Here is a 12,595-nt window from a genome sequence, read left to right as displayed (position 1 = left end):
ACGCTCTCCCCCACGATTGCAGTTATTGATTTTAAGGGAGTGTCACTTAGAGTGAATGAAAATACCCTGGACGCGTGGCCGGAGGCGTCGCGGCCCGAGCCCATCCCCGGCCCGAGCCCATCGCCCTTCGGCCCAGGCCGTGGCGGGTAGGACGGCAGAACGAACCACACATTTCAGCCCAGTCCTCATTTCACCATTTTCCAGGCGCCCCAGCTTATTGGCGGGGATCGCAGGGTCAGGGGGTGGGGGGCGCACACACATTTTTTCTGGGGGGAGGGTTAATTAAGGAGGTTAACAGAGAAGAGGATACATCTTCCAGGGCCAGGGGCTGTTTGGGAAGAGTGAGGTCGTGTCCCAGTTTAGGGGGCCCGGCACCCAGCGTGGGGGCAGCCGCGTTAGCCTCTCCCCCTCCTCCTCTTCCCCTCTCCGCGAACACCCTGAAGGAATGAGGTCACGTGGGTGAGTAGTGGGCGGGACCTACTCTTGTCTGGAGGAAAAAAGCCATTTTGTACCCCCCCCAGCCCCGGTCCCTCCCCTCCCCCCTCCGTCCCCTCCCCTCCCCTCTCTCCCTCCCACCCCAAGCCGCTTTCACAAACTCCTTTCTTACCGTAGGTTTCTCCCCTCCCGCCGCCGGAGCGAGCGACACGGCTGCGGCCCCCCTCCCCTCCCTTCCCTCCCTCCCTCCCATCCCCCCCTCCCCGAGACCCACCGGACCCCGAACCCAGGTAAGTGGAGGCAGACTCCCGGTCCTTTCCTTCTCCTACCACGCAACCAGAATGGGGATGGGGGGGGCCGGTCCATCCCTCTCTACACACCCCTGTGGGAGGGGGAGACTCGGAGCCGGGCCTGCTTCTTGCGTCCCCGCCCCACCCCGCCAGCCCCTATCCTAGCTCGCCCCGTCCGCCTTTCTTTCTCCCTTTTCTCTCCCCTTTTCCCTTTCCTCCCTTCCAAGATGGCCGAAATGGATTCCCCCTTTTAGCGATTTGGCGTCTCCCTCGACCACCACCTCTTTGTGCCGCAGCCCCCTCGCAGACCTGCTCCCGAGGTAGCGAGGGGGAGGGTCCGAGGCAGCCCCAGGGGCTGTGGGCTACGCGCCGGGCCGGATCTCTAACCCCTTCGCCCGCCCCACGAGCCAGAGCAGCCCCTGGCCCTCCCCAACTACCCCCTTCGGTTTGGGGAGGGGTCGCTCTCTGCTTCTGCCGTGGGCACTGGGGCGTCGTGGACGCGCAAGGACTTGAGGCCGGGAGCCAGGCGACATGCCTTTCTGATTGCTGCGGGGCCGGGGGAGGGCGCTCCTCCTTGCCCGGGTCCCCGGCCTCCCGGGCACCTCCCCCCAGCGGGTCTTTCCCCCCCCCCCGCCCCAGGACCGGGCGCCCCGCCCCCTCCCCGAACCACCTCGGCAGAGCCTCTTTCTCTGGAACACCCCCTCCTTGGGCCCCGCCGAAAGTTTGACTCTAGGGAAGGTAGGAGCGGCCACCGGGTAACTGGGATCCCTGATCCTCTGACCCAGGCTCCGGGGGAAGCCCGGGAGGAGGGAGTAGAATGGAGATTGGGGGGGGGGAGTTATCGCGATATTTCCTATCGCCAGCGGAGGCAGGAGGGGTCTGACCGAACGGCCCCCTCTTTTCCTGGAGAGCCGGGCCGCCCCCTCCCTGCCCTGGCCCTCCTGCCTCTAGCTCTGAGGGGGTGGGACCTGTCGGCCAGCAGACACCACTGCCCCTCCAGTCTCCACAGTGGGCCCAGGCATGCCTCTCCCCCTCCCCCACTGCCCCCATCTGCCCAGAATTGCTCCGGATGGCTTGAGGTGGGGAAGGAAGAGGCCTGGGGGTGGGGAATTTGCCTGTAAATATTGTGGAAGTGTTATTCCGCGCTTCTCCCTGGTCTTTGTCTCTTGGAGTAACCCCTCTCCGCATACATATATATGCCTCAGTCTCTCCCGGACTCCCTGTGGCTTGAGGGGGAAGGGGGGGTTGGTCTCCGGTTGTCTCCCGCTCTGTTCTGATGCCTCCTTCTCTGGGCCTCTTGCAGTTTGTATCTGTTCCTGAAACTCTAATTTCTCTTCCTCCCGTCTCCACTCTGTTCCAAGGTGTTAGTACTTGGGAGAAGGAGCATAAAGCCAGCTCTGTTGCAGCTTTTGGGTAGGGAGGTTTTCCCAGGGGTTCCCTGGTTTGGAGTTGGGGGTTGAGGTCTTAGAGCTGTCTCTGGAAGGAGGCCGGGAAACAGACCCAGGGTGAGACCTTGGACGCAGGATCGGGACCCTGTGTAGCTTGAGTGGGGTTCAAGTTGAAGTCTTTGGGGGTGGGCAGGAAGGGGGGGTGCTCTCTGCTGCCCCTGGCCTTGCGGGAGAGATATTGGTTGATGGAGCTGTTGCCATGGGAATGGAGAGAGCCTGAGCAGGAAGAGGCTACATCTTTGTGCAGGTCAGATGCCCACCCTGCTCCTCCAGCCTCTGGCCCCCAGAGTGGAGTTGGGAGCTGCACTGCCTTTGTTGCTGGAAGACTTATGTTACAATTTACGCTGGGTGGACCAGGGATGCACAAAAGGTTAGTGTGTATTTGCAGGTCTGGTTTCAGGCGGGCATGTCAGACTGTGTACTTCTGGGGTGGGTGGGGGTGGCTTGTGCATCTGGCAAGTGTGGGCCTGGCTCTGGTCTGGCTGTATGTGTGATGGGGTGTGTCTGGCCTGGTACGTATACGTGCGTGTGTCTGGCCAAGTGTCTGTCTGGCCTTGGGTGTTGTGTGAGAGAGATGGAGGGGGTGTGTCTGGCTTTGTGTGCATCTGTGTGTATTCGGCGGTGTGTAGCTCTGTGTGTATATTTTGGGTTTTTGTCTTTGTTTGGTCTTAGGAAGCTGAGAGGGGGAAAGGCAGGGCACCTTAAGCCCAGTTTCAGGAGACTAGAGGATGTTCCGATGCTGCTGGAGGGAGGGGCAGGTCCCAGGGTCAAGGGTCAGGGAACACAGAGAGGTTGACATTGTCCGCAGGCAGACTCCTATACTCCCCCTCCACATGCAAATACACAGAGCTCGTGCAGTTGGACCCACACAGCTAGGAGAGGAATGGACCTAGTATATTCCACGGAGCCTCAGTTTTCCTACCTGTTCCGTGGAAGTGGGGTGAGGGGATTAGTTTCTGCCCCTCTATCTACTTAAAGTGAGAATGTGTTCTGAAGGTCATGTTTGGGCCAGACTCTCACCCCTCCCAGAAGGCTCACTGAGTGGTCTTTTAGGGAGCCTGGAGTCCTACCTTCTACCTGCCTGGATGGAGTTGGGCCAGGCTTATTGATTTCTTAAATGAGTGGGGAGCCTGGCCTGGGTGCCAGTGTGTAAAGAGCACTGGAATGGGAGTCAGGCAGTTTCTATTCTAGGACTGCCACTTTGTTACTGGGTGACCTTAGGTGAATTTCTTCATCTGGAGAATGAAAGGGTTGGACAAGATCCTTTCTTTTTTTTTAAGATTTTATTTATTTGAGTGAGAGACAGCACAAGCAGGGGAAGGGACAGAGGGAGAGGGACAAGCAGACTCCCTGCTGAGCAGGGAGCTCCCTGCAGGGCTTGAGCCCAGGACCCTGAGATCATGACCTGAGCCGAAGGCAGATGCTTAAGTGAAGTCAGCTGAGCCACCCAAGTACCTACCTACCTTTCTTTCTTTCCTTCTTTCTTTCTTTCTTTCTTTCTCTTCCTTCCTTCCTTTCTTCATTTTTAAGATTTATGTATTAATTATTTTAGAGAGAGAGAGAGCAGGGGTGGGTGTAGGGGGAGGAGCAGAGGGAAAGGAAGAGAGACTCTCAAGCAGACTCCAAGCTGAGCATGGAGCCTAATGTGGGGCTCCATCTCACCACCCCAAGATCATGACCTGAGCTGAAATCAGGATTTGGACACTCAACCCACTGAGCCACCCAGGAGCCCCTGGACAAGGGGCTTTCTAAGATCTGTTCTACTTCTGCAATTCTAGGTGTCCGGATGTGACCTTGAGTGACTTTTCCCAAGGCCTGGTGATTTTCTAGTGGGGGAGTGGGGCTGATTTCATGTGGAGGAAAGGCAGAGCAGAGAATGCTGTCTGGGGGCATCTGAAGGAGCAGGGGTCTCTGGGGTATCAGAGACAGGCTATTTCAGCAGAGGAAAATGAAAAACAAAACAAACAAAACAAAACCTGACAGTGGGAGAGGCTTAAATTGCAGGTAGCGTCCCAAAAAGACCGGCTAGAACAGAGAGATGGGGGGTGGTCTCTAATTAGTAGGGGCTTTGAGGAAGGGCAAAGACAAGTGCCAGGCTTGAAAGGCCAGGAGGAGCTGGGATTGGGTGCTGGGTGCTGACCCAAGGTCCTTTGCTGCCACTGTAGGCCAGACCTGGATCCCCAGGGGCCAGGAACATGGGCTGCCCAGGGATCATGCTCTTGCAAAGACAGTGGTTTGGGGACAAAAGGTGTTAAAGGACTTGGCTGCAGTTGGGGGGGGAGGGGGACAGTGCTCAGGTCCCTGTGGTGATATCCTTGGGAGTGACCTGGTAAAGCCCCAGGGCTCCACAGAAGCCACTTCCAAATGGCCCATGGCCTCTTCACGGATTTTTGTCTCTCTTTCTCGCTGGGGCTGTTTCCCATCTACCAACCTCTTCCCTAGAGTGATGACAGCTGGAGGTCCAGCCACTGGCACCCCTCTCCCCTCTCCCCTCTCCTTCCCACAACACACCGGCCAGTTGCAGCTGGGGAGGAATTGGGTGTCAGGTGTAGGGCCCTGAGGCCTGGGGTGGGGGGGGGTGCGAGGTGGGGGAACTGAGCTCCTGTTTACAGTTGTTCTTGGCACCTGCTGGTAGGGACCTGCAGGTAGCCATGGCAATCAGGTGAGGAGCCAATCAGTACTTCTCCCCGCACCCAGCCCCAGAGGTAGCAGTGTGAGGCCCCTGGGGATGAGGTGGGGGGAGAGGGAGTGCTGCAGTGGGGCCGGTTCTTACACTAGAGAAGGAGGAATATTTCATTCACTAAGCACCACAGCTCCTTCCTTGACCCCTGCATCTAGAAGGGATAATCTCTGTCTGAGTTCTCACGCATGCTAAGGGAAGTGAAAGGGTAAAGGTCATGGCCACTTGCCTGGGAACTCCGGTGGGGGGGGGCACAGTCAGGAACTGGATGGGAGTTCTTAAGAGAAAGTGTCTTGTTTCGAAAACACAGCCAGTGTGTGAATGAGGTGACTTAGGCAGGGGAAGCACGTGTGTGTGTGTGTGTGTACCCATGTGCGTGCGTGTGAGCGGGAGAGACGGTGGCGTGACACCCAGCATCACCCAGAATGTGCCGTTTCTGGCCGTGCATGCGCACACAGATTCAGCTGGACCCGAACACGGGGTCCCAGACGTCACGTCCACAGCCCATGGATATTACACACACTCAGCGAGACAGCCACTTGGAGTTTGCTCTCTCCTCTGGATGGTTGTAATAATATTTGGGCATCTTGCCAGGGAGGGGGTTACCATGGAAACGAGCAAACAGTGGAGTAGCCGGGGTTGTGAAGGGGGAGCCCTTGCAGGGAGGGCTGGGGGCCGCCCTCTGTGGGACAGGCACCCCTCTCCTTCCTTAGGCCAGGCCTGCACTTCCCGGCCGCGGCGTCTCGCTGCCTCTCTGGGCTCACTTGTTTCCCTCTGTCTGCCCTGCAGACTTGGTGTCTCTCCCACATGTGGCCTTTGTGTCTCTCCATCTCTTTCGGTCTCTGGCCAGCCTCTGTTGGCTGTTTGGGTCCTGGCCAAACTCATCCTGGGGTCTCTATAGAAACTGTTGATCCTGGCTGTGAATTTCTGGTCCTAGAAAACCCGATGTGGTGGCTTTAGAAATCTTTCTGGAAAGGAGAGAAGGGTGTGTGTTGTGAAGGAGTCCTTGGGGCTTGGCCACCCTCCCGAGCCCCACCCCTTGGGCTTTTCCTCTGGGAAAGAGTTGGGGGGTGGGGCTTCCTTTCTAGGTGCAGGTTTGATTTCTATACCAAGAAGTTAAGCACATCAGCCAACCCAGAGCTGGGCCTTGATTGACCTCCGCAGACCCTGCCAAGGCCTGGCTGGGTGCTCAGGGCTGCTGCGGAGAGAACTTTCTGCCCAGCCTTGGCAGGCATCTCTGAGAGCTTGGGGGTCTGTCACTGGACAGCCTGTGGACAGGTCGCAGCCCATGGAGACGGTGCCCACGTGGGGCAATCCCTGTGTGTGCGTGGGATAGGGGTCCTGGAATGTGTGTGGGGTCCAGGGGACCTGTGCAGGGGGCTGTCCGGCCGGGAAAGGTGGCTAAGTCTTTTTTGCCCAGGCTCTTGGCCATGACCTGCCGGGGCCGGGGTCCGACTGGGGCTGCGTGTTCCCCGCTGTGGGCATCGAAGAACCATCCTTAGTATTTCCTGCCTGAGCACCAGGCCTAGCACCTGCATGGCCAGTGTGCGGTGGATTTCTGGGAAGCTGCCCCGGGGCCAGGCTGGATGCAGAGCTAGGACAGGCGATGGGGTGCTTCCTCTAAACTTAGGGCAGCCTGTGCCCACGGTGTTTCCAGGGCTGCCTTCCTGGGGGAAGAGTGATGGGATGGAAGGAGGGTCGGATGGAGTAGAAACACCGAGGCGGGGGCTTGCACCTGGGTAGAGGGGGATCGACGTTCCTCAACTCCTAGCACTCATTTGAGAGAATGTGGATGGGGATCAGGGAAGTTTTTAAAAACTCTGTTCTCTCGCATTTTCCCGCCTCCCTATATCCTCTGGAGAGTTGGTCTCACTTCAGTCTTTGCTCCTGCTCTTGAGATGGAGCCTGACCTTGTCAGTCAAGGTCACATGAATCTCCAGAGCCCCCACGCCCAGTGAACACTCAGAGGGGCCCGGTAGAGGCGGCCCCGTGTGTGTCGCCAGTCCGGCCTCAGAGGCAGAGAGAGCAAGGGCCTCGGGCTCGGGGACAGATACCGGGTGGTGTGGAGGGGACTGTGGGAGGGGCCGTCGGATCTCTGGGTTTCTGATTCCACTTTCCGTTCTCAGGGTGACGCTCCCCAGGCCCCCTACCCCCCACCCCGGCATCATGCATCGGACCACACGGATCAAAATCACGGAGCTGAATCCTCACCTTATGTGTGCCCTCTGTGGAGGGTACTTCATCGACGCTACCACCATCGTGGAGTGCCTGCATTCCTGTGAGCTGGGTGGAGGGGCCGCTTCTCGGGGTGGGCAGTCTCTGCCCAGGTTGGAGGGGCACTGCTGCGGGGAGGGCTTGTGTCCATGTGTCTGGTGGCGGTCCCTGGTCGCAGAAAGACTGTCCGGGGTGGGGGAGACTCGAGGGGGCAGCCCAGAGTTTCACCTGAATGCTCAGGTGTCTCCCAGAGTCCCTGGCCGCCCCGGAAGACACAGGTGCCCCTGGCATGCACTCCGGGCTTGGCGGCAAGGGGGTCGGGGACGCTGGGAGGCGTCCAGCAGGCTGGCTGCTGGGCTGCGCTCCCTCAGACTTGGGGCTCACTTTCTGCCTGGTGCACGGCGCTGGTCCGACCCAGACACGCACACACGCCCTCAGGGACGGATCAGGGGCGATTGCCATCTGTGGAAAGCAGGACCATGTTGAGCCTCTGAGGGGGCTGAGCTGTGGGGACAACGTGGAGAGGAGGGGCAACCTGGATGTGAGCAGAGGCCGTGGGGGCGTGCTGGTCCTGGATTACGAAGGGGGCTCTGACTCTGCTTTCTTTCTCACCCTCCCCCACAAGTCTGCAAAACCTGCATCGTGCGCTACCTGGAGACCAACAAATACTGCCCCATGTGTGACGTGCAGGTCCATAAAACCAGGCCGCTGCTGAGCATCAGGTGGGCCTGATGCTGTCCATCCTGCCATGCCGGTCCTCTGTCCCTCAGCCCTCCTTGCTTCCCATCGCCGCGGGGGCAGGTTGGGGAGAGGCACAGGGTGTCAGCCCAGGGCCCTTCCTCTCCCTCTGTCTTGTATCCAGCTTGTCCAGGCTGAGAAATACCAGAGGGGTAAAGACCACGCCTCTAGGGACCCTGATGCCTGGGCCCTGGATCAAGGAAGGGAGGTGGGAATGGGGGTTCCTGGCCGGGGAGATCAGGGTGAGGTGGTCGTGGATAGGACTCTTTATGTTTTTTTCCAGGTCTGACAAAACTCTCCAAGACATCGTCTATAAATTGGTCCCTGGGCTTTTTAAAGGTACCCACACACCCTTCATCCTGACCCCCGCCCCCCACTGCCCTGCCTGGCGCTCCATCCTCACTTTGCCTCCCTCTTCCAGATGAGATGAAACGACGGCGGGATTTCTATGCAGCGTACCCCCTGACTGAAGGTGAGTGTGTTTACCTGTCTGTCCGCACGAGCGCTCGCAGTGCTGCCCTGGGCACTCGGGCTGGACGCACCAGGCTGTCCGTCTTGCACATGACATACCAGCTCGCCGCTGCCCCGGCTCACAGGATGGCTGGGCTCACCCCACCGAGCTGCGAGATCCCGGGGTCCTTGGCGGGCCTCCTTCCCCCGTCCTGGGCCAACCCCTCAGAGCCCTCTCCTTCCGCAGTCCCCAACGGCTCCAATGAGGACCGCGGCGAGGTCCTGGAGCAGGAGAAGGGGGCTCTGAGCGACAACGAGATTGTCAGCCTCTCCATCGAGTTCTACGAAGGCGTCAGGCAAGTCTGACCCACACCTGGTCTTTTGGGGTCCTAGGTTGGGTCGCCCCTTTTTCCCACCCTGGCCCCCTTCCCCTAGGAAGAGAAGGTACCTCCGGGAGGGTCTTCTGGATGTGAGGGGATCCCCCCTATTCCAGGGTCTCCCTAGCTTCATTCTTTGTCCTCCACCAGGGACCGGGAGGAAAAGAAGGGTCCTCTGGAGAATGGGGATGGGGACAAGGAGAAGGTGAGTGCTGGGGACCTGCTTAGGAGTGGGATGTGGGCTGGGAAAGAGTGCCTGGGATGGACCCCAGCCCTTGGGTGCCTCTCCCCCGGCAGACAGGGGTGCGATTCCTGCAATGCCCAGCGGCCATGACCGTCATGCATCTCGCCAAGTTTCTTCGCAACAAGATGGATGTGCCCAGCAAGTACAAGGCGAGTCCCCAGGCCCTTTCAGAAACTAAGTGTCTGTGTGTGGCTGTCTGACAATCTGTGCGTCCCAGCCATTGCTCTGAGCTGGCTCGGTGTCCTTGAGGGCCTGCATGGTTGTGTGATTGAGCTCGAGTTGAAACCAAGGTCAGGGTGGGGTAGTCTTCATCCATTGAAACCAGTGTGCAGAGGTGTATGGGACCAAGATGGAGGGTGTGTGTGTGTGCGCGTGTGCACACGCTCATGCTTACACGCTCAGAACTGTGGCAGAGGCATGTGTGCAAAAATACTGGGTCTTCTCTGGGGCCAGCTGGCTGAAGGAAGGCCAGTTGGAAAGTCCAGCGGCGCTGTCGGACATTGCTTCTCAAATTTGAATGTGTCGGTGAGTCTCTGAAGCGCTTGTTAAAGCGCAGATTCTGATCAGTAGGTTCTGCTGTTCTAGCAAGCTCCCAGGTGCTGGCAATGCTGCTAGTCTGTGAACCACACTTTGGGTATCAAGGCTCTAGGACGGTAGATCCCGAACTTTGCTGCAGATCAGAATCACGCAGGGAGCTTTAAAACCCGATTTACGTCCTACCGATTGAATCAGAATCTCTGGTGAGATGCAAGCATTGGTATTTCTTTTAAAGCTCCCTGGGTCGTTCCACTGCAGCCTGGGTGAGAGTTAGTGCTCTGCGAGATCTTTCCCACCTGGGCTTTTTCTTTGCCCCCTGGAGGACCTGCCAGAGATATAAGGGGACCCAGACAGCTGTGTGGATGGCTGCGGGCAGGGGTTGTTAATGATCTGGGTGCTTTCTCTGGATCCTTTCCCGTCTGGTGGTCAGGAGTTCTGTTGGGACAGGTCCGGGAGGGAAGTCAAACCCACCATGAGACCCCAGAGAAATAAGGGAACACCTGCTAGTCCCTCCTCCCCAGTGTCCCACCGCCCACCCCTAGCTTAGAGCCTCATTGCCAAATGGCTAGAACCTTGAACCTGACCGGGGTCATGGTGTCCTCCGTCTCCTCCTCCAGGTGGAGGTTCTCTACGAGGATGAACCGCTGAAGGAATACTACACCCTCATGGATATCGCCTACATCTATCCGTGGCGGCGGGTGAGCTGAGCAGGGCGGAGCCGGGCGAGGACAGGGCTGGGAGGGGAGCCAGGCAGGGTCTGGCGTCGGTCTGTGGCCACAGTGACCAGTGACCGGTAGTCCCCGTTTGCGCCTCGTCCCATGAGCTGGGCGTGTCCAGGGTGGCCTGCCACACCAGGCCAGCGTCCGGGCCATCTTTCGATGATGACCTGCCACACTCGAAGAGGATTCTTTGGCAGATGATGTGCCCTGATTTGGGTCAGAGAGGAGGGCCGGGTGGCTGTTGGGGAGTAAATGTTGCTGCCTGCTTTTCAGCCTCCCTGTCTCTGCAGCCTCTGGCCTTGCTTCGGTCAGTCGTGCTTTGCCTGTCCCCTTCTCTCCAGGGCCTGGAGCCCTTTCTTCCTGTTTGGGCACGTGGGGTGAGGGTTGGGTAGCTGCCTGGTTAGCCTCTTTCTCCTGACATCCTCCCCTTCCCTGCCTCTCTCTGCCCCCTCTCCCGGCAGAATGGCCCTCTCCCCCTCAAGTATCGGGTCCAGCCGGCCTGCAAGCGGCTCACCTTGCCTACAGCGCCCACCCCCTCGGAGGGCACCAACACCAGCGGGGCGTCTGAGTGTGAGTCAGTCAGCGACAAGGCTCCCAGCCCTGCCACCCTGCCGGCCACCTCCTCCTCCCTGCCCAGCCCAGCCACCCCCTGCCATGGCTCTCCCAGCTCCCACGGGCCCCCAGCCACCCACCCTACCTCCCCCACTCCCCCTGCGACAGCCGGTGGGACCACCACAGCTGCCAACGGGGGTACCTCGAACTGCCTGCAGACACCATCTTCCACCAGCAGGGGGCGCAAGATGACTGTCAACGGAGCTCCTGTGCCCCCCTTAACTTGAGGAAAGGGACCCTCTCCCTCCTTTTCCAGCCATGCCTCTCCACCCCTCCACTTTTTCTGGGCCCCTTTTCCACCTCTTCTACTTTCCCCAGCTCCTCCCGCCTTAGGGGTGGGGGGCGGGTTTTATAAATAAATCTATATATATATGTACATAGGAAAAACCAAATATACATACTTATTTTCTATGGACCAACCAGATTAATTTAAATGCCACAGGAAACAAACTTTATGTGTGTGTGTATGTGTGGGGGGTGGAGTGTTCATTTTTAGGAGGTCTTGTGTAATTTGCCCTGCTCTCATTTTGGGGGTGCCTGGAGGTGGACTGGAGGGGCCACCTGAGGCTCAGTAAAGCTCCGCTCCATCCTCCTTCCGTTTCCCAAGGCAGATGGGGTGTTCCAGGAGCCCTACCAGCCCCCAAAGCTTTAGGCACAACTCCAGCCGGCTGTATATGGGGTCTGCCCTCTCTGCCCCCATCTCGGCTGCTGTCCTGCCCCTGCCAGTGCCCCCCGCCCCCATTGTTGAATGTCCAGAGAATCGCTAAGACAGTGCCTTTTACAAATGCAGTTTATCCCCTGGTTCTGAGGATTGAGTGGGTGGTAAAGATGCATCTCCCTCACCTCCTCCTCTTGCAGTGGAAACTTTGTGCAAAGAATAGATAGTTCTGCCCCCCCCACACCCCCCACCCCCGTGTATGTGGCCTTTGCATCATTTATCTTGCGGAAGAAAAGATTCAGGCCACGGGAGGCCTCAGCCCTTGAAATTCCACTGTGGCTTTAGCAGGGTAAACGCTTGGCCCGGTTCTGCCCCTGCCCCGACCCGGGAGCCCCGACAGGCAAGGCTGGTTTTGGCGAAGTCCCACCTGGGGGCCCGGAGTGCAGTGAAAAGGTGGAGTGGGGTTCATCTCAGACAAGCACAGATCCCAGATTGTGCCAAAGGCCAACAGTCCTCCAGTCCCCTCCCCACCCCCAGCTGAGGCTGAGTCAGGACAGAGCCGCAGAGGCATCGAAAAGCACAAGAAGGTGGAGGAGACCTTTAAGCTCTGACCTTGGCTCCGTCCCGAGAGGTCAGTGGATGGCCCCCCGAAGGGCGGACCCCAGCAGATCCCTGCCCACCTGTTTTTCCTCCAATGTACATAGATCAGATCGGGGAGGAGGTGAGGAGGCAAGATTCCCTTGCAACCTAGGTGTTTGGGGTCGGGAGCCCCCCCATCAGGTTTGTCTGTGTTTGCACCTTGTCCCGTGTCTGAGGTGCCGTGACTGTACCCTCCTCCTGCCCTGGGACATTTGTATCTCCTGGCTTTGTAATAAATGCTGCATACTCTCCGGAAGCTGTAGTTCTTTAGGGGACAGGGAACGGGTGGGTGAGGCCTTTGGCCGCCTCCTCCTCATGTCTCTCGTCTCTGGGCTTGGCCTGCCTTGCGAGGCCCCATATGGAGTGAATGTGAACTGCCCCCTCCCTGCGGCCAGTCAGATGCCCCATCCCAGGTTAGGACCCCGAGTGGGGGTAGGCCGTGTGCCCCCCACCAATGACCACAAGAGCACCGCACTGGGTGGGCACAGTGTTTAATACCACCTTCACCAGCAGGTGATGAGCCAGGGGTGTGTTCCCTGACTGCCCGAGAGACC

The 12,595-nt window shown here is 58.7% G+C and overlaps 1 protein-coding gene across 2 annotated transcripts; it reads left to right on the top strand.

Moving 5' to 3' along the window:
- Positions 1–670: 670 nt before the first annotated feature.
- Positions 671–12,297, top strand: PCGF2 (polycomb group ring finger 2). 2 transcript variants are annotated; one of them, XM_035026985.1, is made up of 11 exons: positions 671–725; positions 2,421–2,543; positions 6,980–7,131; positions 7,693–7,789; positions 8,089–8,144; positions 8,227–8,277; positions 8,503–8,611; positions 8,783–8,837; positions 8,930–9,025; positions 10,031–10,111; positions 10,594–12,297. In XM_035026985.1, the coding sequence occupies exons 2-11, from the start codon at positions 2,503–2,505 to the stop codon at positions 10,969–10,971; spliced, it is 1,116 nt and encodes a 371-aa protein (XP_034882876.1). In that variant the 5' UTR covers positions 671–725; positions 2,421–2,502; the 3' UTR covers positions 10,972–12,297. The 2 variants fall into 2 exon arrangements, with proteins under 2 accessions (XP_034882876.1, XP_034882877.1); XM_035026986.1 differs by lacking the exon at positions 671–725 and having other exon boundaries at positions 778–2,543.
- Positions 12,298–12,595: the final 298 nt, after the last annotated feature.

The sequence above is a fragment of the Mirounga leonina genome, unplaced genomic scaffold, assembly GCF_011800145.1.
Source record: "Mirounga leonina isolate KUSES-001 unplaced genomic scaffold, KU_Mleo_1.0 Mir_200, whole genome shotgun sequence".
NCBI lineage: Eukaryota > Metazoa > Chordata > Mammalia > Carnivora > Phocidae > Mirounga > Mirounga leonina.
This window is presented reverse-complemented; position numbering and strand designations above follow the sequence as displayed.

Coding starts and splice junctions, on each gene's coding strand:
- PCGF2 (XM_035026986.1), top strand. CDS start 2,359: ATGGAGCTGTTGCCATGGGAATGGAGAGAGCCTGAGCAGGAAGAGGCT. Junction 7,132..7,692: donor CGTGGAGTGCCTGCATTCCT/GTGAGCTGGGTG, acceptor CTCCCCCACAAG/TCTGCAAAACCTGCATCGTG. Junction 8,278..8,502: donor AGCGTACCCCCTGACTGAAG/GTGAGTGTGTTT, acceptor CTCCTTCCGCAG/TCCCCAACGGCTCCAATGAG.